This window comes from Alternaria arbusti (assembly GCF_024043155.1).
Source record: "Alternaria arbusti strain BMP 1465 chromosome Unknown scaffold_11, whole genome shotgun sequence".
Lineage (NCBI taxonomy): Eukaryota > Fungi > Ascomycota > Dothideomycetes > Pleosporales > Pleosporaceae > Alternaria > Alternaria arbusti.
Window position 1 is genome coordinate 218,785 of NW_026249951.1, and position 27,976 is coordinate 246,760.

Sequence of the window (27,976 nt, forward strand, 5' to 3'; positions counted from 1 at the left end):
ATCTCGCGCCCGTTCACAGCCTCACCGCCACGTGAAGCGAAAGTTACTTGAGGAGCGGCGCCGGCCAGTGAATCTCGATTGTCGAGACCAACGCTGCGCACGCGGTGTGCCAACGCATTATGAGCCATCGCCGCGAGCTGGGCGCGTAGCTGAAAAGAGATGGCGGGTCTCAAACGCGAGGTGGGCGCGTGGCGGTGCATGTGGCGCAGTGAGGCGAAAAGAAGGTTTGCTGACTTTAGAACGAGCACGGACCGCTTCTTCCAAAAGTCGTCCACCACCACCACATCGACTCCAGCATCGGCAACGCCAAAAAAAAGCGTCATAATGCAAAAAGAGAGTGATGCATCGGCCGGGAATCGAACCCGGGGCTAGCCGAAACTGTCCTGTGAGGGATGGCAACGGCTAATTTTACCACTAAACCACCGATGCGGAGGCGGAGACCAGAGAACTGGACTGCTTGATGGAAATTTGAGGAAATTTATCGTTTATATTTTACAAAACCAAGTCATCAGTTGTGAAATGCCGCCTGGCCATTGTCTAGACAGAAGAAAAGTCAGTTTTCCAGAGTTTGGTCCCACTCCCATGCATCCTGATTAGCCGCGTGGGTCGGACAACGCGTCTGCCGAACTCGGACAAGTCTGGGTTTCCTACGCCTCGCATCAAATCTGTGTCGGCTCTACATATCGTTTCCATCAAGCGTTTTGGTGGAGTCTCTCCTATCACCGCCTATATTCGCCAATGAATACACCTCAGAGCAATTGAGGCAACAATCAGTTCGGCACGAGACTGGCTTCTACATATTAACACGCAGTTCACGTTGAGGAAAGCTCTACTTTGTGCAGCCAGATTGTCTGAAACAAGGGAAAGAGGTCTCTGACAGCCGAGGACATATTTAGCGAGCACCTTTGCATCAAGTATTGAATGTCTTTAGTATTCATGTGCAGTATGGTAGCTGTAGTGCGTCGAGGTTACCTGATACAATCAGACGTAAGTGGTATATATGATAGGATTTCAGCCGCTAGTAGAGAGAAGGTAGCGGCAGGAAGACATTCGACTAGAAATCGGCACTCAACGGCGGCTGTGTGGGAGGCGGGAGGCGCACTCATTGCCGATGTGGAAATCTTCCGGAGTGCGGGGACATTATCTACATGCAATCAATTCTCCGACGCTTGAACGTTTCAGCCCTTGTACGCCGCAACACCAAGACAATGTACATTAAACGTGACCCAGCCGCCAGAGGAAGGTAGCATATCTGGCTGGATACGAATCATCGCGAGTGGGAAGGATTGAACGATGCTCTCCTATGCGTGGGACAATATCCCAGCTTATCAACCCACCTACCTAATGAGGCCGAACGACCGTCCTTAATTGCAGCCACCACAGCAGTAAAGATGTGCGTGGTAATCAGCGGTGGAGATTTACCATGAAAGAACACATGGTATATCATTGGGCATGCCGCAGCAGCCCTCATCGCTGCAAGCCCTGAACAGCGCCGACAACCGCAACTCTTTATCTAACCTAAGTAACTACACCTATGATCATGCAGTTCTCTCTTCTCCTCGTCGCGGCGTATGCCTGCACCGCCTCCGCACGCCTGTCCTGGTCCTTGGCAAAAGCGTCCAACCCCACCGCCGACCAAAGAGACGCATACACCAAGATCGAAGCTGCAATGACAAAGGCTGTCGCTCGCTACGAGAAGTACTCCGACGCAAACAAGACGATTCGTGTGGCCTACGCCCCGGGTGTTCCTACTGCGGAGGCGAACTACAACGGTGATCTACGATTCGGCTCGAACCGCGCTTACATGACGGAAAGGACTGCGATGCATGAGATAAGCCACACGCTGGGAGTTGGCCAGACAGCGGCTTTTGACAGAAAGTGTGCTGCGGGCGATTGGCGCACGGCATTACCGCTGATCAAGAGCTTTGATGGAGCAAATGCGAAGATTACTTGCGGTGGTGGACACTTCTGGCCATACGGTATGATAAAACTCGATGTGCCAACTGGACGTGAAACATAGGCTGACTTGCCATGTCGATATTTCAGGTCTGAACTACGAGACCGAGTGGAGCGAGACGAATGCGAACCGGCATGTGCAGTTGATTGAGGCTATGCTGACTGACGGGATGTGAGGTGATCGTTGTCCAGTACACTGTTACAATTTAGCGTTTATACAATGCGAACGAACCCCGATCAGTCATTGTGCTACCATCGTTTACCAAATGAAGTTCTCCGTGATCTCTCAAATTGTCGCAGACGATGCGGATAGAGCATCGATACATGTCTGAGTTTCCTCGCCGTCTATTGCTTCAACTTCCAGACGCTAATCATGTCGTCGCCGCGACTTTGTTTGAAAGAGACCGGGGGCTTCCAATACACAACCCTTTCGAACGAGCCCTGCTCCTTTCCTGTTCCAAGAAGATTGCCGGAGTCGTCGAACAGGCCATCAGCGCCATCGGCTAGGAGGTTCCAGTGTACACCGTTCAGACCCCATGGCGGACCTTGAGCTTTCAGAGGCTTCCACATTGGAAATTCGAGGCACACGAGAACACCGGTTGGCGACAAAAGGCTCTTCATGCGATCGGCCCAATCTCTTCGCATCTCAGGAAGCAGGGCACACAGGAACTAGATCGACGTTATTAGCACTCGTTATGAGAATGTCGGCCGGGACTCTTTGCATGCCGAACGTACTGTATAGTCATAGATTAGATCGAAACCCTGGAAGTCGGGTCCGAAATGAGCCTCGAATCCCTTTTGGAAGAAGTCGCCGAGCACGACGTCAGCGACATGGCCAGCTGAAGGATCTAGGTGAGATTTGACGTTTTCGTTTGCTGCATCCACGGCTCCTTGGGAAATTTCTAGACCCCATGTCCTGAAGCCATGACGTGCTAATAGCGCCACGTCATGCCCCTTACCGCAGCCCTAATGCGTGATGAGTTCCTGTTGAATACGTTCGTCACGAGACACCTACAGGCACAAATGCCTTCAACTGCCGTTGACTCTGGTCTCGGAACAGCGTCTCACGGTAGGGATGTTCTTCAAGGAACGTAGTCAGAGCAGGCGAAGCTTGGCCCCGATCCCACAGATCCTGTTCCTTCTGTTCCCACAGTTTGGCCCACCCGTCGCTCTGTGCATCCCGGGTGCTGGAACCGTTAGTTGTGGCTACGGAAGTGGCGGCACGTGGCGCTCCTTACCTGTAGCCATCAAAGTGGGAGACCAAGCGGGTCCTGTTTTCAGCAAACTGGGTTTCGGAACTCATGGTGCGGGAGGATGCAAGGATTGAGGATGTCACGGCAAAGCCTGGAAGCCGGTTCAGTGGTGATAGAGATCTGTTGATCCATGCGCCACGCTAACCTCGTGCCTGACGCTACCTGGCTGGAGACAGCGCATCCTTGACGTCACCCCACCTTTTTACCAACAACACCAGTAACTTGCTCTAGGCTCCTACTTGCCCAGTCGCGTGAGCTTGGATTCTTTCGCATTCACCAATAATGAGTTAGAGACGGTAGAGTTGTAGGATTGCGGCTGTGCGGCTTAGAGCACGACCGGGGCGTGGCTATGGTAGTGCAGAGAACAACATCTCGTTGCATACATCCAATATCGGAGTTAAGCCCAGGTTATGTGCCTATCGACCCACATGGACACTACTGGACACAGCCGTTCTTGCCATCACGGCTAGCCAATGAAGACTATGCGAGAAGTCACTGCGTTGTAGCGCCACAGCTTGGGGACTTCAAGATTAACTTTGCTAGCCGACATCCGAATGATATTACCCGACTTCCTGTTTCCTCACTTCAAAAGCCACATCTTGGCCATCCATAGGCCAAGACTTTGGAGTTGAACGTCATAGAGGCGCAGTAGGGAGAACAAGAATAGAGCTTTGCGCCTGGCAGCTGGTTCCGAGATGCCGTTTGGCTCCGCGAGAGCCACTCGGAGCTTGAGTCGTTGCATTGCACTCGCTCACCGTTCCAATGTGTTGGCGCGTAGCACTTTCCATGAATCTTGGAGGGATGCCACTTGCGGCTCTACAAGAGTCACGGCAGGCGCACTCTCTTGGTATGAGTCCCAAAGCTTAGTGAGCGCCATTCTCCTTCTCCTTCTCATCTCTCTGTCGGAGACTTATACCAGCACCCATGGGTCGCCTTCTCCTAAACACAGTCCCACACAGCGCGCGGACTCTATACTATCTGCGCTACCGGGTCGCTGTTGTATTCTTCATACTTGCCCTATTCCAGCAACAACATCTGTACCTTACTAGTCGACAAGCACTCTCAGAAAAGTACTCTGCGACCGACTTCAGCTCTCACAACGAAGGAGACCTACAAGCTCGATCTTGGCAACCCTATGACGAAAGTTCGAAGTTGGAAGAAGAGCTAATAGCAAACCGGGCGTCTTGGAAAGTGCTTGGCGAGGGCTGGGAGGGCAAGGTGTTCGCCTACGGAGACTCGGTTATCAAGACGTTCACACCAGGGTGGAGTCCATTCCGAAATTGCGCGCCAGATGCGACCAAATGGCCAACGGAAATACCCGCATCACTACAATTTGGTGGTGCCGCTGCCGACGAAGCGAACGCGACGAAGAACGGCTTCCTTCCCGTGAGAGCACATTTCATGGCTTCTACAACGCCTGGCGAACCGGCCGAATGGCACCTCGTCACTCCTCTGCTCAAAGGCGGCAATCTTCGTTCACTTGCCAACAACCTGTCGTCGGAAGCAACGCCTATGGCTTATAGTCAGGTCGACGGACGCTATCGGCCAGCCTTCAACCAATTACTTGAGAATCTGGGAACTTTGCACCGTGCAGGATACTGTCACGATGATATCAAGCCGGCGAACATCTTTGTTCAAGACGAGTCCCACTGGGCAATCGGCGACTTGGGCAACATACGAGAAGTGTCCCACCCCTACCACTCGTCGCGTATCTGGAAAGACAACGACCAGCTAGGGGATTGCCGCGCAAACGATGTGCTACGAGCTTTGCAAACATACCTGAAGTTTATTCAGTCTTCTGTTGCCGATGAAGACGACTTCAATGCAGCCTTGTACGAAGGTCAGACACCCTTGAGCAGACTCTTTTGGTGGACACTTGCCGATGCACCACACATGAGTGCCAATGAACTTCGTCAACGTTCCATTTCAGAACACCCTTTAGCGGAGACCAAGGTGGATGACAGAGTCCCTGTACCTGCGCGACCTCATCCTTTTCTGAGCCTGTTCTCCGAGCGCGAGGCGGTCAAGCGGGCCACTGACCATGCACTTATGACACGGATGGACGAGAGAAGCGTACGACTTTGGGGCATGGTGTGGTTGTTCGGCGTGACCCAGCCGGATCTTTGTTGAGCGACTTTTAGCGGTTTGTGGAGTTCGATACCCAGGGTACACGGCGTTTTATTACTACCTAATGAATTGATCCTTCACATTTTTCGGCAGAGAAGCAGGTTCCAAATTATCTGGTATTACAAAGTTTATCTGATGAAAGCGAAGAACTCCTGTTGCATCGGGTATCAGCCATCTTGGCAAGAACCATCTCCCACATGTTGTTTCCTGCATTTCAGTCAGTTTGACTCCCGTTTGTTGGAGGGCACGCCGCTTACCTGTAATACATGATATCACCACCAGGGGCAGTCGTCATAATCAATGCCGCCGCCGGCGAAATCACCATTCTGGTAACTCTTGTACGTCGCCCTTGCCCTGTTTATGCGGTCTTTCTCGTCCTCAACCACAGCTTCAAGCTCTTCCCTGTCAAGCTTATTATGTTTCTTGACATATTCGTAGACCTGGTACAGCGAGAACTTCTTCGCTTGTGTCTTTGACTATTCGTTAACCTTGTAGTCGACACCAGCGTCGACGAGTTCCTGAGCCGTGACCTTCCACCACTTCCTGAGGTACTTCTCTTGCATGTACAGATGGTACTTGCCACTCTTGAATCGCGATGGAGCACTGGAAACAGGAGGTAACGCTCCACTAGCTCTGCGTTCTGCGTTCCACTGGTCGATGGCTCTCCGGATGATGTGATCGCGTGGTAGGTTTCTGCAGCACTCGCTGGATATCCATCCAAGATACTGTTCGTCGAAGCGGCTGATGTGCGCTAGTGTGTGTCCCTTGTGCTTCCCGGTCTGAATGACGTAACTGTGCAGAGGGTTCCTGCGCGCGGACTCCGCGTCTGGAGATTGCTCGTTGATGTATTCGCGTTGTACGTCGAAAGACCCGGGGCCTTTACCCCGCCTGGCGTTGTTCCTTGGTGACGCGCCATAGGGCGAGCTGCGGTAGCCCTGGGTATTGTAGAACAGAGAGGAGTGTACAAATGTATTGATGATCTATGTAGAGGGAGGAACCCCTAGTATATATAGTAGAGGGGTAACGCTAGTAAGTGAATGTATAGTGAATAGGTGGATCACGTGTATGGATGCCTAACCAACAGGTATGGCTCTTCTGCGGTGCCCGGCCGTGGTAAGGCACGGTAGATGTAGTTGGTAGTGTAGTGTGAAGGTACTTTTGCAAAAAGAAGAAATGATGGTGGGTACGAAAGAAATGGTAGCGAGCGCGCGTCCAAATAACCCTCTCTCTTCACCTGAAACCAGTGACGCCTTCGGAACCGGACAGAGTACCGACAGCGAAGTTTCGCGATCACCGTTTTCCCTTATCGATAAGGCACGTGTTCACGCGTCTCCCGAGGTACGACCATAAGAGGAATAGACTACCCACATTGGAAAACCCAACTTTGGAAGCGTCATGGTCTGCAGTTGTAATCGAACTGTCCCTGATACTGTTGAGCACAAACGCTGATTGTCAAGTCGAGTAATTTCAATAGACGTTTAGTGTGGTGCTTCTAGACAGCCTCTAGTGTGGCGAAGCGCTTTGTGGCATCAATTGACAGCCCCTGGTGTCTCCTTTCATCTGCAGTCAGATTCGTGGTAGCAATGACCAACGCGAGAGTCCTCCTTCAAAGTGCACGAAGCAACGGGGTTCCCTTGGAAAAAGAAACGGGAAAGAACAACTCGCCTGCATCCTTACATACAGCAGTCGGTACGGGCTGGAATAGACGCAGTAGTGGTAGTAGCAGCTGCATCCGAGCAATCTGCAAATACAACTGCAGTCCTCCCAGTCATATATTCATTTTGTCCAGTGCTCATATGACCCTTCTCTTGCTAGTCAAACCTACCCATTGCCGGATGGGAAGTATTTGCAGGTATCCGCTCTGTGACACGTCATCTGTCCAATGAACTGTACCTAGTTGGTACCGCCGTCGAATTCTTTGTACTCATTCACAGTACATAGTATATGATCACGAGACGAACTTATGACCACAGCAGCGAATAGCAGCTGTTATATGCATGCGGTGAGTGATATGCGGTGAGGAAGGGTTCAGAAAACGAGGCGGGTAACGGACCGGGGTGAAGCTTGTATGAGTCGCGTGGCTTGGGCGGCTAGCGTGCGCATCATGACATCGCCAACACCACCATCCATCCTCCTATTAACAACGACCCTCAACGTCGATTTTGTTTATGGCGACTCACGAGAGCACCTGGCAATGATCAAAGGCAACGGTACTTGCGGGAATGGCACCAGCGACCCCAACGACCCTTACGGCACGCACCGGCCGCAGCGCGCTTTCCACCTCCAAGTCTCCCTCTCCGCCGCGCTCGGCCTAGTGGCTTTCCTGGCCTTTTGCGTGCGTACTCGCAGTTTTGTCTTCCGACCTACCTGCTGACTGGTTGTATTAGTTCCTCCGCCCACGATGGAAAGGCCTCTACTCTGCACGCAAGAAGCAGAACGACCTCGCGACATCGCTGCCCGACCTTCCCGATAGCTTTTTCGGCTGGGTTTTACCGTTATGGAGGATCACCGACGAGCAGGTGCTCGCCTCAGCCGGTCTCGACGCCTACGTATACCTCGCCTTCTTCAAGATGGCTATCAAGTTCCTGCTTGTCACGCTGTTCTTTGCGCTAGCCGTCATCAAGCCAGTCCACGACACACACCAGGACAAGGAGGGAAAGAAGTCTTCGATTGACAAGAAGCCCAGTCCTGAGCGCATTGAAATACGAAGTACACTTTCGACATTTGCCTCCGGCTACGAACAATACACCGACTATCTGTGGATGTATCTTGTATTCGTGTACCTCTTCACCGCCCTCATAATGTACCTGATCGTTTCGGAAACGAGGAGGATCATCGATGTCCGGCAAGAGTATCTGGGAAGCCAGACGACCATCACCGACCGGACCATCAGATTATCTGGTATCCCTGTCGACCTACGGTCTGAGGACAAGATTAAGGACTTCATTATGGATCTCGGCATCGGGAAAGTCGAAAGTGTGACCCTTTGCAGGAACTGGAAAGAGCTCGACAACAAGGTCGTCGAAAGACAAGCTGTCTTGCGGAAGTTGGAAGAAGCCTGGACTGTCCATCTTGGAAGTCGAAGTGTAGAACGAAGCTTGGAAACTCTCCCAGTCGTCCAGCCACATCCGCCACAACATGCTGAGAGCAGCGGCAATGAGGAGAGCGAGACAAGTCGCTTTCTGAGTGACGCAGAACGAGACCCTGGCCACATCAGCCCTTATGCGCAGCAGCGCCCGACAGCGAAGATCTGGTACGGCCGTTTCAAGCTGAGATATAAGAGAGTAGATGCTATTGACTACTACGAAGAGAAATTGCGCAGGCTCGACGACGAGATTCGTGCGCTGCGCAAGAAAGAATTCGAACCGACTCCGTTGGCGTTTGTGACTATGGACAGCGTTGCAAGTGCGCAAATGGCCATCCAGGCTGTCCTCGACCCTTCACCACTACAGCTTTTGGCCCACACAAGTCCGGCACCACAAGACGTAGTTTGGTCCAACACATATTTGTCTCGCGGCCAAAGAATGTTTCGATCTTGGTCGATTACAATCGCTATTGGTATCTTGAGCATCTTCTGGACAGTCCTGTTCGTACCTATCGCCGGTGCTTTGAACACGTGCTCCATTCAAGAGGTACTACCCGGTCTGGCAAATCTGCTGCACGAGCACCCCAACCTCGAGGTTCTTTTCAACAATCAACTCCCTACGTTGGCAGTCTCTCTGATCAACGTACTTGTACCTTTTTTGTACGATTGTAAGTGTGCCAGCCGTCAACAGTCAATGTCTGCCATGTTAACACTCTTTAGGGCTTGCCAACAAGCAAGGGATGATCTCACAGGGCGATGTTGAGCTATCAGTAATTTCGAAGAACTTCTTCTTCGTCTTCTTCAACTTCTTCATTCTCTTCACCATACTGGGGACTGCTTCCGGTTTCCTGGCGATGCTTGAACGCTTCGCCGAGAAGCTTACAAGCGCTACGCAAATTGCATACGCCTTGGCTACATCGCTCTCTAATCTACTCGGCTTTTACACCAACTTCATCATCCTTCAAGGATTTGGATTGTTTCCATTCCGACTTTTGGAGTTTGGTGCCCTTTCTCTGTACCCGGTCTATCTGATTGGCGCCAAGACTCCTAGAGATTACGCCGAACTGGTACAACCACCGGTCTTCAGTTACGGGTTCTTCTTGCCGCAAACCATCTTGATCTTCATCATCTGTATCGTCTACAGTGTGTTGCAAGACTCGTGGATGGTTCTGCTCACTGGCTTGGCCTATTTTATGATTGGTCACTTTGTGCACAAGTATCAACTCTTGTATGCAATGGAGCACAGACAACACTCGACTGGCAAAGGCTGGACAATGATGTGTGACCGCGTTCTCGTCGGTGTCGTACTGTTCCAAATCACGGTGGCTGGTCAACTGGCTCTGAAGAAGGCGTTCAAACGGGCCGTCATGGTAGCGCCGCTCGTAGTCTGCACACTGTGGTTCCTTGTTGTGTTTGCGCGCACTTATCGGCCACTGATGAAGTTCATCGCTTTACGGAGCCTGCGAAGTCCGGAACAATCGGAGCTTGGACGCGACGTTCAAGAAGAAGCGGTTGCCAACGGGCAAGCAGGCAGACTTACACTAGACGAAGCCCGTGAACGTGGCCTGCGGTTCCAGAACCCTAGTATCATCATGCCTTTGGATGACGTATGGCTACTACAGAAACATGGAAGGCCTCAGAACGGATCTCATGGATCTGGGACCGATGATGCCAATGGCAGCTGGGAATAGCCCAGGCGCACTTTCCTCGACAAGTTTAGGGATGTTCCTTCTTGTATGCATCGGACATCCTTACCACCTTGTATAGTCGTCGTTCTTTCCTGGTTTGTGTTTGTTGATACCCACTACCGCAATGAATTTGGTTATGTTCTTACCCCATTATACCTCACGTTCTTCACCCACTCACCGCAGGCACTTCTGCCGCGATACCCATACCACGCCACGCATTCTTTCGTCATTCGAAAGGAGTCACATCCTCTGAACTGGCTAACACTCCTCTGGTCTCCTTCCTGGTCATTATTATCAGCAACTCACCTTGAACCAACGGTGCACCTCCATCACGGGGGTGCTTCAATCACGTCTTCTCAGATATACCTTTCGCGTGGGGTGGCGGAAACCAAGTCCGAATCAGCGCTTCCTATCATCCAACTCGAACCTCTTCGGGTAGCCTCGTTCTCGGGATCGCCAACCACGCGCATACTGTCTCTCACTCCGCCCCGTTCCCGCCGCGAACAAATGTCTCACGCAATGGACTACGCAATGACGACCCCACTCTTGGCTGATGCAACCCTATCGCAGACGATGCCATTGGACGAAGCCACCCCGAACAATACAAGCAAAGCGCAATCGCCAGCCCCAAGACGCTCCGAAGTTCTTCGCCATGTCTTTCCTCGACCTTCACGGACCCGTATCCCTCATGGTCGCAAGACCTTACCTCGAGTTGCCAAAGCCGACCGTTCCAATACTGCTCTCGCATCCCGTCTACAATCTAGGCCGCGAGTGGCCTTTCACAGATACATCACTTCGCTCTTCGGTAGCGCCGCAGATCGTAATGTGATAGCAGACAGTCCGGAAGCAAGATCGCGAGCATCCAGCTTTGGGTCCAGGCCGGGGTCCTCGTTATACGGCTCAGTACCCAGCCTAGACATGGTCTCGCCTGCCACGTTCATGTTCAGCGGACCAAGCCTCCGCTCCGTAGGGTCTTACAGCGACTCATTGTCCTGCCTTCCCAGTCTCGCAGAAACTGATAGCGACGTACAACTACTACGACGAGCGCGGACCGACTCCTTTTCAATGCTCGACAGTGCCAGCATCATTGAGGATGCAATCCTGGAGCCTGGTACCGATCAAGGCATCACTCGAACTGTGACTGACGTTCTACTCGGCGTTCGCACACCGTCGGAAGAAGATGAAAGCCCGTTTGTCATCGCGCTTGAGGACGGCTCTCCATTCTTTACTCCTGCACAAGGTCATGCTACGTGCAGTAATCCCAATTCTGTTGGGTACGCACCTACGTCTCCGGTTCGTACTTTTGCTACGCTCCTCTCACCGTATCTGGATACGGCTGCATGGAAGGCGTTGAGGCTGACAAATCGTGCTTGGTATCTTGCTTTGAGCGTGGCAGCACCACCGACCTTTCCTAACTCATACCATCTTCCAGTTGAGATTCTTCAGCACATATACGATTACCTCGGCCCAAAAGACTTCAATGCCGTACGCCATACGTGCCGACACTGGATGCGGGCAAGTCTCGATAAGAAACTGCTCAATGCAATGCTAAGCAGAGGTGGTTGGCGCAGTAGCACTGAAAATACTACTTGCACAATGCATGGTGCTGCTTCCCATCCCATTGCGACCGCTGTCTCGCACAGCGAAGAGTGGTCACTCAGTCGATACCTTGCTCGACAATGCGCCTTGTCATCTGGATGGAGCGGCAACGGTCTGGATATCAGAGCCGCTATCGTGGAACGCTCTAACATTGACTTCACTGAGCTAGCCAATGGGTATGCTAGCGGGTTGATATTCTCCACAAGTCTCTGCGGTCGATTCGTATGTGTCGCACGAGAAACCCTAATCTACATCTACGACCTCGAGAGTGGGCTTCCGGTGCCCATTACCAGCGTCGTATGCCCAAGAAGGGTGATTGAAATGAGCATGGACGTCTCCTCTGGGCGACACGCTATCGCTGCGCTTCTCGAAGGACGCATGGGCCTGGTTTGTGAGCTGCACTATGGACGCACAGTCGGAGGCAACGGTTCCGTCGATGTACATATTGATGTTGATGGGCCGGAGAAGGGTGTCACCACATCTGCGTCTATCCAGACTAGCTGTATCAATGACTATGAGGCTGGTATGAGTCTTCAGGGACGCAACACGGCTCGAATGCATCGTCCATTCGTCCAAGAGCGAGATCCCACAACCTTCGATACGATTGGCGTACGGTCGAACAACCAGCGCATCAACCTCGACAATACGGACGATCATCAAACCCACGATCAACACTTCGTCAATCACGCATGGAACCTCAATATTTCCGGACCCTCACGAAGGCCTTCTGCCCATGGGCTTTGCACCTTCGAGTCATGTGTTCACACTGTTCCTGTCGAAAGGGGAACCACGACGATATACCGCCATCTCTGCGCCGAAGACGATCCACCACGCAGTGTCTCCATCTGTCCGCAACGTCGCTGCGTCGCCTTTGGATGTTCAGCAGGAATTGAGTTGCATTGGATTGATGCGCTCACAGGACAGAGTTTGAGTCGTTAGTTTCCGCTCACAGCGCCAAGTAAGTACACGTCTCTTTGGTTTACTATGCGCCTAACATCTAGCAGGCGATCACCTGTACTTTCTTTCGCCACGACCAGGCTTCGAATCTGCCAAGAAGCTCCGTCTTATTTCCAGTGCAGCACATCCAGAAGATCGGCCTGCCATCAGCCGCAAATTCTTCGGCCGGCCCACCATGGCGTCGTTCTGGGGTTCATTTGGGTTTGAATCTGCGACGCATCGTCCAGGTTCACCTAGTTGTGATCACTATCATGCGCTTCCGCTAAGTGACGGGTATCACGTCCTTTTTATCGACCCTGTCAACGGCCTATTGACACTAGGCTGCGACGCATCTCTTGGCGGACCTACGAAGCTTCTTCGAAAGATCACATTCACTCCGCCAGAACAGAATGCTGTACCAAGGCTGTATAGTGCGGCTGCGGATTTGTCGCAGGGAGTCCGCGCCATCGTGGCTTACGGCGACACTCTGCTATTGTACAGCGTTCCTCCAGACGTCATTCGTCTATCGCAGATGGAGCAAAATGCTAAGAGCTGGGATGCCTATAATGCCTCTACGGCAGTCCCACTGGGACATAAGAGGAACCATTGGCTAAACTAGTGGAATGAGCCATTTGCCTCTGATCAACCAAGACAACGCGACGGCGAGGATAGCAGCTCCATATGGCCACTCACTATCAGTGGCACCGAGATTGCAAGGTTGGCAGGCGTCTGTGAGCTTGCAATACAGACCAAACCTGAAGTACTGATCTGGGCATTCACACATACCTCTAAGTGCAAAACTTGGCGTCTACACAGCTACGTCGACCCTGTTCTCGTTGAAAAGAGACTCGTCTGCAGAAACGGAATCATACACGGCGCCTCTTCCATCGACGGCTCAGGGGATGTCGTCATGACAGACACGCCACAAGCTCCAGATGTCCGCGAATCCATCAACCACCACGTTGTGCGAGACGAGACGGAGACAGTTCAAGCAGAGAGGTCACTTCTTGGCGGATTCGATGGCAATGCATCTGGTGTATTGAAGAGAGTACCGAAAGCACTGGCCGTGGAGAATGATAAGTGGGTGGATTACCTGGACGTAAGAGGTTGTGCAGAGGCTTGGTATGATGCTGATGGAGATGTGGTGATGTGGTATGGGGATTGAAGACTAATGGAGGTTCGAAGGGGAAGCCGTGCGCACACGTGGAACATGGCGAGAGTGGTGGTGAGGATGATTGAGGAGTGAGCCCTCTGTTGGGCTCGGGATTATTCCTAGCATAACCTATGACCTAAAAACCCCTATAGCATAACAAAGACCTTTCAGGAGTGCAATAGTAATACTAAGCTGTGATACGGCTGGAGTTCAATTTTGCTCTGATCACATGGTTCTCACATAAATCGAAGATTCAACCTCATCCTGCTCATTGTCCAAGCTCCTGACCCTCATATGCCCACACACGCACATCAATGCATCCAAAACCTACATGCACGCCTTCCCACCACAGCTTGAAAGCGTATGCACGTACCTCATCTTCCCCCCTTCAACCCTAAACTCATGACTATCCGGCAACCCATCAGCCCCAACCTGTCCAGCAACGCCTCCAAAATCCATGATGATATCCACAGTTCCAAACTCTTCGTCGATAACATATTGTCTGTTTACCAGAGGTACACCGCTCGGAACACCGACATCGCATCTGTCCGTCGCCTCACCCTTGCCTGTATACGCACCACCTTCGAGGCGAGCGCACGGCGAGCCCCAGGGCACTGTGACGCTTTTGTTGTTGAAGAGGTCACAGTAGGCGTCTCCTGCTGCTTTGATGACAGCACGCGTATCGCGGTTGGCGGCGGGGATGGGATCCCACTTCTCGCGCATGGCCCAGTAGTATGTGCCTGTGACGTTGAAGAGCCAGTCTCCTTTGCTTGTCCAGATGGTGTCGATTTGCGAGACTTTTGTGCTGTTGTCGAGACGGAGTTGCGTTGCGATTACATACGGCGCGGCGGTATTGGTGACAATAAACTCAGTGAATGCAGCGCATTGAGTTGTGTCGTGTTGGGCTCGGGCATGGTCGATTTTCATGGGTTTGGAGAGGATGCCAGTTTTGATGTCGACGCTCTTCCGGTTTTCGGTGTACGCGACGGTGCTAGAAAGGGAAGGGAAGGTTGTTTGTCCCGCAGTTTGAGCGGCGAGGAATTCGTCTGTGATAGATTTGAGGGCTTCGCGTGTACATGCTGCGAAGATCTGTGTTGCAAAGGCAACGACCACGGTGGCGATGAGGCTGCGCATTATTGCAAGTAGGTGCGGCTGATATCAAGTCTACTTTACTTCAATGGTTCAACATGTTGATTTGACTCTTTTTATGACTATCAGCTGAAGTTCAGACCTATCTGGCTATGGATGGGGCCTTCTCTCCGGTCAGTTGAAACGGTATATGAGGCTAATATGCCCAGGTTCGGCAGTTAGCGATCCATGCATGAGCGCAATATATGTCCATCTTCCAAATTGCGGAGAGAGGGGATGCATTGCGGGTCTTCTGTAATGTGATGGGATGAAGTGGGGAAACAAGACGATTGAATACTGCCTCCAGTATCCACGTGATGGCGGTTGGCGTACCGCGTATGGATGAGCCATTGACTGTGTGCTGTCCCACCAGCACAGTTCCGGACGTCACAGTACTTCTCAAAAACAGGTGCTCAGGCTTAGAGCCTACACCGGCGTCAGGCAACCTGCTGTGCAGATTTCTATGTTAATGTAGACCGCAGACCTGTTCAGTCTTTTCCTAGGTTGGCGTGGGTGTATCCTCCTAAAGAATATTGTACACCTCGTTGCGGAGCTAGGGCAGAAGATCGAGGAACCCAGTCGGCATGTAGCGCGGAAGCTGACCAGGCTTTGTTTTTCCTACGTTCTGCTGAGGCCTGATTGCTGGTATTGCCGCCGATGTAAGAGGAAAGTCGTGGAGTAGCGCCAGTGAAGTGTGGGGGTCGGACTACCAGACGAGAAGAAGCAATTGCAGTGTTGGGGCTAGAGTGAACGTTGTCACTGTTTACGCAGTTGCGTCATTGGACCCTTTCGAGCGTCCATGCGCTTCGGTGAGTCCGCGGTAGCCTTGGTGCAGACATTTGGGAAGCTGCACTCAGTCGTAGCGCGCCTGCCCTTAGAGCACACTCAAGCTACCTGCCCAGGTGTCTTCACCAGCACGTTTTCTCCTAGTGCCATCCATACTCTTTCTCAGCGACAGATGTTCTCCGACATAAAAAAACCTGATCCCACCTGCTCATCTCGATCGACGTAACGGCGCGTGAGCTCTTAGCATTACCCTGCGTCAAAACTAAAGTACCGCAGGTGTGATCAGTACGGCATCTACACAGTCGCCTTGTGTGCGCCCATTCGAGCAGAAGAATGCTGTCGTCTTCCGATACACGGCCGTTACATTCACCAGACCTGTCAGATGCGACCATGGTCCTAGCCCGGACATACGCCGCTATCGAGTCTCATGACCGTACGCAGAGACGTCTCTTGCATGAGTGTTCTGTCCCGTCTCCACACGGTACCGGGCGGATGGCAACAGACTAGAAACGGAAAACAAAGCAAACTAGGTGAAGCCGACAGCAAAGAAGCAAAATGCCCGAGACTCGCTACAAAGTTGACGCGGTAATAACAGAAGACTATCGAGGATGTAACGGTCTCGCCGAAATTCCTTCATTGGACCTTCCGGAATCCTGTTGCGACGTCTTGGCATTGAGGATGCTAAGACAAGGAGTCGTGATAGCAATGTGGATAAAGCGAAATTGAAAAGCCGGCAGGTCCTGCTTGCTACTTACCGCGCGAGTTCAGAAACAAGGCACCGACAATGAACACTTTGTACATTTAACAAAAAGTTCTGTCACCAGCTGGGAACACATGCGATATGAGCGAATGCCAACCAATTTGGGTCGGCTGATCTCCAGGAGCCGAGCTGACAGTGAGAGCCGAGCGCAGATCGATCGAACGTGTTGAGACGCAAGTAGGGTGAGGCTAGCTGACCGACCCCCAGATCTCCCGTACACGATTACGCGTTCGCAGGCGGGGTGAACAGAACGTTGAAATTGAAGCAAACGAGAGGTTGGAATTAATGAGGGGCGGGAGAGCTAAAAGAGACGGCGTCATGTCCCGCAGTAATGCTGCAGCGCTTCGTCGAACACGACTCTAGGGTGCAAGCCAACAGCGAGCGCCCGGGAAGCTGGCGAGCCGCGTTCAGCCCATGCAGCTGCAGAAGCGCAGCAAATCGTACGATTGAAACAAGAAAAACTCTCTCGACGAGACGCGTTACAGACCCGGCAGCAGCTCGGAGTGCTTTGCCTGAAAAAAGGGCCGCAAAATAATGGTAATCATGACGTGCTGCCAGAGCGGTGGAGAGAGGTGGTCGCAGTTCACGAACTGAACGCTTCCCTCCAGATCAGCGAGGTTGGTATTGGCTTGCATGCGTGTAGCCATAAGGAGAAATATGCAGTAGCGGCCTGCCCAGCAGCGTCTGTGCTCTCATCATGGCAACATTGGCAAGCCACCAGCAGCCTCCTGAGATCGATCTGGGAGGGAAATCATCCAAAGCAATTTGTGCGCCCAACAACAAATGCGCGCAGTGAATGTGAAGTGTAAACAGGCTTTCTTCTCTTAGCTAGATATCGTTAAGACGGGAATCCAGCAGGGTTTAGAGCAAGCGCGCGGGCTTGGGCGATGTTTTCGCACCGGGTAGCGAGCCTGCAGGCAGCTGCATGTTAGGCACGAGCAAGAGAAGTGCCCGGGCGGCGAAGCGTCTCGTCTTGCAGAAGTGTCATCTCGGAGTCTGCAGGCTGAATGGAGCATCACATATCCTGGCGTGCAGTAATCACAAGCAACGACAGCCCTGGCTTGTGGCTCGACTCACAGCCATTCAAGCTTCCACGGTGCCTATGGAACAGGGCCGCTAGACAGATGTGGGCTGGTTATAATTTTGGCTCGACGGTATCGCGCCGACCGCGGGCATGGTCCGAGAGGGTCCGTTATGCTGTGGAGCAGTGTAATACGAAGGGTCTTGTGTCCAGGGCCGAAACACCAGGCGCAGTGAGAATTTGCACATGGCAAGTGTTGATGACGTCGACCGGACTGCGCGTCGATACCGTCGATCAGGCGTTATTATCAGGTAGCGAGCAACGAGCGTGCGGCCCTGGAAAGACCATGGTTGATGAGTTCTCTTGGCCTAGCCATCTAATTTTGGCATGAGGGTCCCGGACATGGATGGTGGTCGGACTAGGAGGCTACACTACTGTACCAGCACCCTCGACCAGCAGTTTGCAGCCGTCGACTCAACAGGTAGTAGGGCTTATGTGTGAAGCTGCACGGCAGCCTCGCAGCTACGTGCAAGACAGCATGAATCGTACCAGCTTTTGGCGCGCCGTGGGCAAACTTCAAGGGCCGTCAAGACGCAATTGTACATGGCAAAACCCAACATGGCAGTTCATGGCCGCTCGATTTGGCGCTATGCCTACTGCGGGCGGATGCCATTGGTTCGGTACCTAGGCAGATGCAGGCCCGGCCGAGCGAGAGGGCAGTGGGCAGTTGAGTGAAGATGATGGGACGGCGCACTCCTGACTACGCTTTGTGCCATCCGTGCGCGCCCTTATACTCGTTCATGATCCCGCCGTTTTCTCCGCGCGTGCCCTCCGACTACATCATCGCGTCTCCGCCGTCTGCAATTAGACATTGTCACTCGTTGAACAGGTGCTGCTGCTGCTACCCGCCTCGTGTCTGGTAAGTCGCACACCCAACCCACCCAACTCCCGGGCCCCGGAAGGATTGAGCAACGCCGCACTCGAAACCAACAAGCGGCCCAGGCGATGCGCTGGAAAGTGGCAGAGGCGCATCTTGCCACGACGAGCTTTCCTGCCCCCGCGTACTGCAAGCGAATCCCTCGAGGCGCATGATATTATCAATACGCGGCTAGATCGACACGGCCCTGACGTTGAAACGCGGTAATACGAAGTTGCCCTCAACGACGCTCCCGACTCAGCTCTCACAGCAACACCCGCCGCGCCCGCTCACCTCATCTCTCGACACTGCGCCAGCACCCTGCATCGCCAGTGGCACGCAAATCAGAGCTAATACTAGACGTTTAGATCAAGTCGTCCATTCGTTACCTGCCCATCCCCACGTTTGGCTCCTTCCTGACCGCACCCGTCGCTCCTTCCTCGACCACAACCGCCACGCATCGCCCGTCTTGGAGTATATGATAGCGCATCTCACATCAGAATAGGCCGCCCGAGGCATTGGTCGCTTCTCGTACTTGGAAACCACAACTCATCAACATGGGCAAGCCAGGCCTAGGGATATTCACCGCCCGTCGGAAGTCTCAGGGCAATGTGTTCGACGAAGTCGACATCGCAACGAGCCCAGTCACCACAACTGCACCCGCTGATTCTGGTGCCTTCCGGGTGCTGAGCAAGACGGAAGTGGAAAAGGCAAAAGAGCAGCGCAAGACACAGGAAAAAGAGAGATCATCAAAGTTTCCTCGCTTCAGCGGCTTCAGCCATCCTGGCAGCAAAAATCGCAACCAGTCCGTTGACGATGAGTCTCCAGGATCGTCAAAACGGTAAGCTTCGTATCCACTAGTCATAGCGTCGGCCGGACTGACCCTTTAATTAGCGACAGCAAGTCAAGCAGTGGGACTCAATTTTCCAATTCGAGACCCTACGCCAATGGCCAACATGGCTCCACCTCTACACTTCCTTCTTCCACCGACACCAGCTCCGACGACAACCTCTTTACTAATATCCCTCGACCGGCCGTCTCACAACACAACAGCTCTCCGGCTCCGTCGTCGGTGAGCGCTTTCCGCAAGAATCTTCCCTCATTGCCCAAGTCAAGCTCCGGCGTCTCCTCATACAAGGATCTGTCAGGGACAGGGTGGAGTGGCAGAAATCGCGCCATGACCACATCCAGCTACGCGAGCACTGCAGTCCCGCCCAAGCTCGAGGGGGATCTGAACTTCGGCGGCTTTGAGGACGACATGTTTGGCCATTTAAGCCGCAAGGAATCTCCCGAAATTCAACGAGAGACCGCAGGACGCTCACTGCTTTCGGAGAAGCGCACGTTCCAAGCAGAACCCATCAAGATTCTACCGCCCACTGGCATTGAACCGCCAATGAAGAGCTGGGACAGTCGCAACTCTACCGACAACCTCATGGCTTCTCCGAACTCAGACAACGACTCGCCGCCGCCGCCGCCGCCTCCCCACAAATACTCGTCGTATGCGCCAGTCGCCTCAGAAAGCCCTACCTTCCAACCAGCACCTACTTTCGAAGATGCAGATGCACAGTTCGTACGCAAATCATATACCGATAGGAAGTCATATCGCGAAAGCTCTCCGGAACAACAGCTCAACTCCACCTCAACGTCGTCTGCCAATTCTTACCAGACCCCCTATTCATCTCGATCAGCCACTGTTTCGAGCACGACCACAAACACAACCCCCAAAGCTTCCCTCGCTCGGACGGCCTCTCCATACAATGACGCTGAGGACGAAGACTTGTTCGCGCCGTCAAAGCCTGCTCCCAAGCAACAAATCACGACAGCAAAGAAACCTGCCGTAGTAGCCTCAGACAGCAACACTGCATCCGTCCCTGGTACAGCGGCTGGTAGGAGAGTAATGTCGCAGGCCGAATTCAGGGAATACCAAAAGAAGCAAATGAACAAGCCACCACCTGAGGAAAGCTCCGACGACGAAGACTACGAGGACGAGGAGGATGCTATCAAAAGAAGAGAGGAAGAAGAGCTCATGAGACGCAAGAATCAGCAGATGCACTTTGCCCGCGAGGCTATGCGACGGTCTACAACAGCTCCTGGGGGTCTTGCAGAGCCGGGAGCAGATCACATGGGCTTCCCGTCGGAAACTTCCATGAAGGCCGAAGAATGGGAAGATGAGGATGTACCGCTGGGTATTCTCGCCCAACACGGCTTCCCAAGTCAAGCTCGCAACAGATTCCCCAGTCAACCGACGAACTCGATGCCTTCCTACATACCCGATCGCCCGGCCTCAGCAGGTGCCATGAGTCAACGCGGCATGGGCCAAGGCAATCTGCCTGCTTTCGCGAGACATTTGCCCCAGGATCCGTACAACTCCTCTTTCATTGGAGGAGGCTTGGTACGGCCGACGAACCGAGAGTCCATGGGCTTCAATGGCTTTGCGCGTGGTCCTGGATCAGTCGCAGGCGGCTCGATTGCTGGAGACATGGGCATGGGCCCTAACATGATGTATCAAGATGCTGGTATGTCGCAGCCTTCGCTCGTGGACCAGATCCAGATGAGGGATATGACCAAGCAAAAGTACATGGGCGGTGCCTCGGCGAAAAAGCCCCAGGGAGGGCCTTTCACTGGTGTTCTCGGGCAGCAAATGAACACGAACGGCCAACCTCAGAACCCGATGCGGATGTCACACATGCCCATGATGAACGGCATGAACCCCATGATGAACCCCATGATGGGTGGGCAAATGCAGGGAATGGGCATGGGACAGATGGGATACCCAATGCAGCAAGGGAACGACTACATGCAGCAGATGCAGCAGATGCAACAAATGCAGCAGATGATCGCCATGCAGCAAATGCAGCTACAGATGATGCAGCAGCAGCCCCAACAACAAGATCCCCGGATGTCGATGGCGATGCCCAACCCCGGCTACGCGGGTAGCACGATGGGCAGTACAATGGGAGGCGGGGGTTTCCTCAATGTACCGAACGGACAAAACCGACCTATGTCTTTCATGTCAGGCAACGGAAACCAACCACAGCAGCGCGCCATGTCGTTCATGGGCCCGAATCCAGGGTACACTCCCTCCATCGCCCCATCCGAGCGTTCTAACATTGGTCTGTCTGCTAGGTACCGACCTGTCGTCAACCACTCCGATGCCGTCTCCAACGGCACCTCGATGACACTCCAAGCCTCGGGCGGCGGCGCAAACCAGGCTAGGACCAGCACCATCAAGGGCATCTTGAAGAAGGGTAGCCCCGGCCCGCAAATGATGGCCCCCGCTGAGACGGACGACGCGGACGAAGACTGGGGCAAGATGGCTGCACGCAAGAACAAGCACTCCAAGGGCAAGGAGAACAACAGCTCCGGCCTTGAAGATCTCACTCGCGGTCTCAACATCTAGGTGTTGTTACGCACATTCGCGACGCATACACGAACCTTTTTCTCATCGCACCTACAAACGCATTACATTAGAAACGCCCGCGTACAACGGATGTCATGGTTCCAGGGAAAGAAAAACAACAAGAAGAAACGAGTCCCGTTAATTGTTCTTTCCTCCTCCTCCCATTCCACCACCATTTTCTTGAAGATATATGGAAGCGATTTAACATGGCCCATGGCCGAGATTCTTGTATTTCTCTTTTTCATTTACCGGCATTTACAGGTGGCGTTTTTGTTGTTTCTGTTGAACCGAAGGAAAACATACATGTTACAGCAACTCTAGGCGTTGTTTTACCTTTTTCTTCTTATTTCTTTCTTCTTACTTATTCTTCGTTTCGGCTCCGCTACGCTGTCTTATCTAGCATCTGGCATCGACGGCAGATATATCCACATTAGGGCATTTGTGGTGTGGGGTAAATTGGGAAACGATCCATCTATCTTTGTTCTTCTGATCTGCATGAAAGGGTGCGGTGTTGTTTTTTCGGAGCGTGGAACCTGGTCAGGGACGAAGATAGCAGGAAAGGGCATACGAGGGAATTGCGATTGAGAGGGAGCTGACGGGCTTCTTCTCGTAATAATAATTATGGATATATACCCTTTGCTAAGCGTCTTTGTATGCACAATCTTCACTCTATCTCTGGCTACACATGTGCACTCGTGAATGTTCTCGGTGTTTGCATTATGATTTGTTGATGATTGATTAATAAGTCACTTGGAATGGTATCTAGCAACTGTGCTGGAAACACTTTGTCCAGGAACGTATTCCACGTGTCTACACCAAAGACGCCCAAAACGCCCCGTTTCATGACCATTTCAGTCACTTGCTGCGGATGCAGTCCCTCACCGCTCCGTCTTGCCGTCTCTGTCTAACAGCTCCCGCGCCGCGATGATCTCGGCCTCGTCGTAGCCTTGCCAGGCCTTGTTTCCTGACTTGTATTGCCTTATGATTTCTGCGAGCTTGTTTGTAGCGATTTCCTCGAGCTTCTTGACGGTTTGGGCGTTGGGGACGGGGACGTCATCGTCTTCTTGTGTGTTGCGCTTGGCTGCTGAGTCGGAGTCGGAGAGTATGGCATTGAGCTTTGTGGTGAGGAGCTTGAGGCCGTAGTAGCCGCGGAGGTAGGCGTCGTTGAGCTCGACGGAGCGGCAGAAGTGCTTTAGTGAGAGGGCGAGGGAGCTGAGGTTGGGTGGGTTGTTGGAGGCTGTGGAGAGGTAGTGTAGAGTCGCAATGTGTGCGTGAGCCTGGGCGCGGGTTAGTACACGTATGGCATCGTCGGGGCACTGTGGTACTCACACTCCATGCATTCGGCGTGATGAGCAGAACCTCCTCTGCGCAGTATATCGCCTGTCCCCACGCTGCCTGGCTCGCATACAGCTCGCTCGCCTCCGCCCATGCCTCGGAGTCGGTGGGGCTGTTCTTCAGGAGCACGGCCACGGCGGTGATGGCATCGGCGGTCCTGCCCAGCGCCTTGAGCACGGCAACCCTCCGCTTCCGGATGCTCATGTTGGTGGGGTCGTCGCGGAGTATCTTCTCATACGCCTCGAACACTTTCTCCAGCTCGGCGTCTGACCGGGCCGTTGCTTCGTTGTAGATGCCGCGCAATGTGATGATGCGCTCGTTGTGGTCGCCGAATCGGGCCTCGAGGCGCTGCAGAATTGACAGGGCGGCATTCTCGTCGCCGGTGCGGAGTGTCGACAGGAAGAGGTTCTCGTGGATGGTCCATGTTTCGGGTGTCTCGCGGGAGAAGAGCAGCGAGAGGGGCCACGGGAGCGTCGACGTTGGTGTTGTGGAGAGGACGAGGGGGGCTTTTTGGGACAGGGCGAGGGCGGTGGGCGGTGGTATTTGCGCGGGTGGAGAGAGGAGGTTGGCTTGTGTCATGCTGGCGGCTGCGGGCGTCGACTTGGGGTGTCGAGTGCGTGTCAATGGCGACAGAGTGTCTGGAGAAGCATGTCGAGTTAGGTAAGCTGATGGGGATGCCTGTCCCAAGCTTCCGCCGGCGAAACTAGCGGGCGTTCGGTAGTGGAGCCTCTGGACTCCAGGTGCACGTCAACAGCCTCGACCCGACAAGCAGTCGCTTTCCCTGCAGACGACCGACTAGAGCCCGCTTTCATGTCGCCAAACACGCCCGCCATGACGACCGCCTCCCAATGATGATGCCTAGTCGCCCACCACCTTCACCCTCACGCTGCACACCTACCCCTCCTCGCGCGCTTGCACACCTCGACACACGACTGCGTGACGCTGCCTGAGCCACGCCAAAATGTCGTGCCCGCCAAATCTCCATACAAGTGTCGTGACTAACAGTTCCCTAGGTTCGAGAAATCTCTCTTCGACCTCATTCGGGGCCTCCGAAACCACAAAGGCAGCGAGCGCGAGTACATCGCCGAGAGCATAAAAGAATGTCGCAAGGAAATACGGACCAACGACATGGACCTCAAGGCCACGGCCCTCATGAAGCTCACGTACCTCGAGATGTTCGGCCACGACATGTCTTGGGCCAGCTTCAACGTGCTCGAGGTCATGTCAAGCTCCAAGTTCAAGCAGAAGCGCACGGGTTACCTAGCCGCAGTACAGAGCTTTCGACGGGATACCGAAGTCCTCGTGCTCGCCGAGAACCAGCTCAAGAAGGACATCATGAGCTCGAGCCCCCAGTACATCGCCCTCCCGCTAGGCGCGATACCACACGTCATAAACCCGAGCATGGCCAACTCGGTCCTCTCCGACCTAATACCGCGCCTGACGCATTCGCACGCAATGGTCCGGAAGAAGACCGTCGTAACACTATACCGGCTGGCTCTTGTGTATCCAGAGACACTGCGACCCGCATGGCCTAAGATCAAGGAGCGCTTGCTAGATGACAATGAGGATGCGAGTGTCACAGCAGCAATCGTCAACGTCGTGTGCGAGCTGGGATGGAGGAGACCACAGGACTTCCTACCGCTTGCACCGAGACTATTCGATCTCTTGGTAGAAGGAGGCAACAACTGGATGGCCATTAAGCTCATCAAACTTGTAAGCACTGAGCTCAGAGGACATAACGCCAGAAATTCAACTGACCTGTCTTAGTTTGCAACATTAACTCCATTAGAACCTCGACTCATCAAGAAACTGCTACCTCCGTTGACCAAGATTATACGGGAGACGTCTGCTATGTCGTTACTTTACGAATGTATCAGTGGTATCATCCAGGGTGGTATCCTAGAAGCCGTAGAAGGCACTGCTGAAGGTGAGGAGGTAGCGAAGCTATGTGTTGGCAAACTACGAGGCATGATGATCATAGAGGGAGATGCAAACTGTAAGCTAATATACACTGTTATTCAACGTTTGGCTTCTCATCAGTCTGCAGTAAAATATGTCGCACTACTCGCGTTCGAGAAGATCGTCACCTCACATCCATACTTGGTTTCTCAGCAGCAAGACGTCATCCTCGAATGCATCGACGACCCCGATATCTCAATACGAATGCGAGCTTTGGATCTGGTGGTTGGCATGGTTAATGCAGACAACCTCACAGCGATTGTTGGACGGCTGATGCGACAGCTACGAAATGCACCAATTGCCTCAGCGGCGAGCGATCCCAACAATGATCGAGGTAGGCTGACTGGCATATCACCTTATGGTGACGACGACTCCGACGCAGAAGAGAATCTGCCTCAGCACGAACAGAAATCCGACCAGCCACCACCACTGCCAGACGACTATAGGATAAGCGTCATTCGGAGGATCCTGGAGATGTGTTCACGCGATACTTACAGCAACATTGCCGACTTCGAATGGTACATTGATGTACTTACTCAGCTAGTCAGGGTATCACCAGCAACAAAAGCAACCTCGGTTATGGAAGAGGAGGAAGAAATAGAACATTCAGACGACATTGGTGGTGGCATCGGACACGAATTGCAGAACGTTGCCATTCGGGTGAAGAGCGTTCGATCAGAAGCTATAGATGCCGCACAGTCGCTCGTGCTCGTTGATCGGAGAGACCAAATGTTCCCAGCATCCGGAAACGGCGGCCAAGGTGTACTGGAATACGCTGGCTGGCTGGTTGGAGAGTACGCCAACTACCTCACCCGCCCAGAGCCAGTCATGACCTCTCTGCTACACCCATCTTCTCTCCAACTATCTTCGAGGACGCTCGCTGTATATCTGCAAGCGATACCCAAGGTCTTCTCTAGCATGGCTGGAAACGATCAAGTCTCATGGACTCCAGAGCGCAAAACGCTCATGTCCCTTCTCATGGCACGTATTATCCACTTTTTAGAGCCGCTCTCCACACACCCTAGTCTGGAAGTCCAGGAACGGGCAGTTGAGTACCTTGAACTCATGCGTCTCGCTGCAGAAGCTGCATCAGGCACAGCTGCTAGCGCGGACCAGGACGCATTCACCGATCCACCGCTACTACTTACCCAAGCTATACCTGCCCTCTTTTCTGGCGCTGAGCTTAACCCGGTCGCTCCTGGTGCTCAACGCAAGGTTCCTTTACCTAAAGATCTGGATCTGGATACACCAATCAACCCCAACCTACAGCATTTGCTCTACACAGCTGATGCAGAAGGCTTTGAGACAGAGGAAGATGATGTATATGCGGCTTATTCGGAGCCTGCAGCCGCGTACTCAGAGCCTCCTGCTGTTGCTACACCGGCTGCGGATCGCCTGGATGCCCCGCATAAAGAACCTACATCATACCAAAACGCAGCGGAGGATGAATATCTGGACGCTGATATCATTGCGCGTCGGAAAGCTGAAAGAAAAGAACGCTACAAAGATGATCCGTTCTACATCGACCCCGAAGCGGATAAGGGCAGCGGCGCAGTCACACCACTGAGTAGGATAGTGCGAGATGGCAATAGGGAGAATAACGAGCTCGACATCGATTCGATTCCAATTATGGAGCTCAACCTAGACAGCAAAGGGTCATCGTCTGAACATCTACCGCGATCGCGGAGTCCGCGCAAGCCTGTGCGCAAAGTCGACATCATGGGCGATGAGACACTTGGACCTGCTGCACCAGACGCTTCGAGAGATGACATCGTGCAACCACGTCCAGGGAAGACAAAAAAATCGCTGTTGCAGGTGGACAGCTCCGGTCTTGGGTCATTGAGCTTGGATGACGAAGGCATATCAAATCGCAAGCTCACTCAACTCGAAGTCGAGAGGAAGGCCCAGGAAGACGCGGAGATGAAGAAGGCGCTCCAGGAAGTCGAGCGACTACGGCTTGAAATGCAGCGAGCGAGCGAGAGATTACACGTCAAAGAAGAAGTTGCCGTCAAGAAAAAGAAGAGAAAGGTCAGAAAGGTTGCTGTGGAAGGAGACGAGCCAGCCGAAACGCCTCCACCGGAAGCGGAAGTTGGTGAAGAGGAAAAAGCAGCGCCTATCAAGAAGAAGAAAAAGAAGAAGGTCAAGCCTGAGGGCCAAGACGAGAACGCAGCCGAAGGCGCAGCTGAGGGCGAGGAAGAAGGCAAAGTCAAGAAGAAGAAAAAGAAGAGGCGGACTGTGGTCATGGATGAGGGTGCCGATGCACCGGAGGAGTAGTAGCCTAGGCACGCTGCAGATGGGTGTCTGAGTCTTGGACAAATGTGATATCAAATGCTCAATGGTAATTTGCTACCACAAAATCGGCTATACCAAGTCCCCTTGATGCCGCAACGATGCCTCTATAACGCCGTATGCCCTATGTAGTTGACGCAAGAAAGTGGCCTCAAAGCCAAGTTGCTCCTCCAAGCTGTTCCCAACTTCTCCCTTTTATCCGCTCTCCCAGCATATATGTGTGCTTTGTGTTATTTCTCCACGTATGGAAGATCGAAATCGAAATCGAAATCAAGTTCAAGTCGTATCCGTCCGGTAATCGATCGCATCGCATCGCGTCGCATGACCCCAGCTTTCTAAAAGAAGAGCTTAAGGACCTCGAAGAGCAGACCGCCGACTAGTATGAAAGCAAGAACAACTGTGGGACACTAGTCAGTACATGTCCTTACAAGATCTAACAATATAGACCACGGGGCGAGAAGAACGTACTGATCCAGAACCTGCTAATGGGGCTCTTCTGAGGCGCCCTCTTCTTGACCACGGGCTCCGTTGACTCGGGCTTGCCCATCTTCTTCTCCTGCGCCTTGGCGAAACGCATGTTTGCCT

At 53.1% G+C, this 27,976-nt stretch overlaps 10 protein-coding genes and 1 non-coding gene across 11 annotated transcripts; 5 read left to right on the forward strand and 6 right to left on the reverse strand.

Moving 5' to 3' along the window:
• Nucleotides 1-341: 341 nt before the first annotated feature.
• J4E86_007681 lies at nt 342-429 on the reverse strand. Its single transcript has one exon. It is a non-coding gene; the product is annotated as a tRNA-Gly (tRNA).
• Nucleotides 430-1,540: 1,111 nt separating this feature from the next.
• J4E86_007682 (uncharacterized protein) lies at nt 1,541-2,132 on the forward strand (the record flags this gene model as incomplete). The annotated part of the gene is made up of 2 exons (XM_051448198.1): nt 1,541-1,979; nt 2,047-2,132. 2 exons carry the CDS (start codon nt 1,541-1,543, stop codon nt 2,130-2,132), a joined length of 525 nt encoding a protein of 174 aa, XP_051300465.1.
• Nucleotides 2,133-2,301: 169 nt separating this feature from the next.
• J4E86_007683 (uncharacterized protein) lies at nt 2,302-3,259 on the reverse strand (the record flags this gene model as incomplete). The annotated part of the gene is made up of 4 exons (XM_051448199.1): nt 2,302-2,625; nt 2,692-2,922; nt 2,972-3,143; nt 3,195-3,259. The coding sequence occupies 4 exons, from the start codon at nt 3,257-3,259 to the stop codon at nt 2,302-2,304; spliced, it is 792 nt and encodes a 263-aa protein (XP_051300466.1).
• An 874-nt stretch (nt 3,260-4,133) lies between these two features.
• J4E86_007684 (uncharacterized protein) lies at nt 4,134-5,339 on the forward strand (the record flags this gene model as incomplete). The annotated part of the gene is made up of 1 exon (XM_051448200.1): nt 4,134-5,339. One exon carries the CDS (start codon nt 4,134-4,136, stop codon nt 5,337-5,339), a length of 1,206 nt encoding a protein of 401 aa, XP_051300467.1.
• A 269-nt stretch (nt 5,340-5,608) lies between these two features.
• Nucleotides 5,609-6,733, reverse strand: J4E86_007685 (uncharacterized protein; the record flags this gene model as incomplete). The annotated part of the gene is given in 3 exon segments (XM_051448201.1): nt 5,609-5,812; nt 5,825-6,271; nt 6,701-6,733. 3 exon segments carry the CDS (start codon nt 6,731-6,733, stop codon nt 5,609-5,611), a joined length of 684 nt encoding a protein of 227 aa, XP_051300468.1.
• Nucleotides 6,734-7,440: 707 nt separating this feature from the next.
• On the forward strand, nt 7,441-10,112 carry J4E86_007686 (uncharacterized protein; the record flags this gene model as incomplete). Its single annotated transcript, XM_051448202.1, has 3 exons — nt 7,441-7,671; nt 7,724-9,089; nt 9,142-10,112. The coding sequence occupies 3 exons, from the start codon at nt 7,441-7,443 to the stop codon at nt 10,110-10,112; spliced, it is 2,568 nt and encodes an 855-aa protein (XP_051300469.1).
• Nucleotides 10,113-14,124: 4,012 nt separating this feature from the next.
• J4E86_007687 (uncharacterized protein) lies at nt 14,125-14,931 on the reverse strand (the record flags this gene model as incomplete). Its single annotated transcript, XM_051448203.1, has 1 exon — nt 14,125-14,931. One exon carries the CDS (start codon nt 14,929-14,931, stop codon nt 14,125-14,127), a length of 807 nt encoding a protein of 268 aa, XP_051300470.1.
• A 4,034-nt stretch (nt 14,932-18,965) lies between these two features.
• J4E86_007688 (uncharacterized protein) lies at nt 18,966-21,808 on the forward strand (the record flags this gene model as incomplete). Its single annotated transcript, XM_051448204.1, has 2 exons — nt 18,966-19,249; nt 19,462-21,808. 2 exons carry the CDS (start codon nt 18,966-18,968, stop codon nt 21,806-21,808), a joined length of 2,631 nt encoding a protein of 876 aa, XP_051300471.1.
• Nucleotides 21,809-22,686: 878 nt separating this feature from the next.
• J4E86_007689 (uncharacterized protein) lies at nt 22,687-23,722 on the reverse strand (the record flags this gene model as incomplete). The annotated part of the gene is made up of 2 exons (XM_051448205.1): nt 22,687-23,085; nt 23,138-23,722. The coding sequence occupies 2 exons, from the start codon at nt 23,720-23,722 to the stop codon at nt 22,687-22,689; spliced, it is 984 nt and encodes a 327-aa protein (XP_051300472.1).
• Nucleotides 23,723-24,104: 382 nt separating this feature from the next.
• On the forward strand, nt 24,105-27,376 carry J4E86_007690 (uncharacterized protein; the record flags this gene model as incomplete). The annotated part of the gene is made up of 4 exons (XM_051448206.1): nt 24,105-24,109; nt 24,157-24,856; nt 24,911-25,139; nt 25,191-27,376. 4 exons carry the CDS (start codon nt 24,105-24,107, stop codon nt 27,374-27,376), a joined length of 3,120 nt encoding a protein of 1,039 aa, XP_051300473.1.
• A 350-nt stretch (nt 27,377-27,726) lies between these two features.
• J4E86_007691 (uncharacterized protein) lies at nt 27,727-27,968 on the reverse strand (the record flags this gene model as incomplete). The annotated part of the gene is made up of 2 exons (XM_051448207.1): nt 27,727-27,788; nt 27,839-27,968. The coding sequence occupies 2 exons, from the start codon at nt 27,966-27,968 to the stop codon at nt 27,727-27,729; spliced, it is 192 nt and encodes a 63-aa protein (XP_051300474.1).
• Between the last annotated feature and the right edge of the window lie 8 nt (nt 27,969-27,976).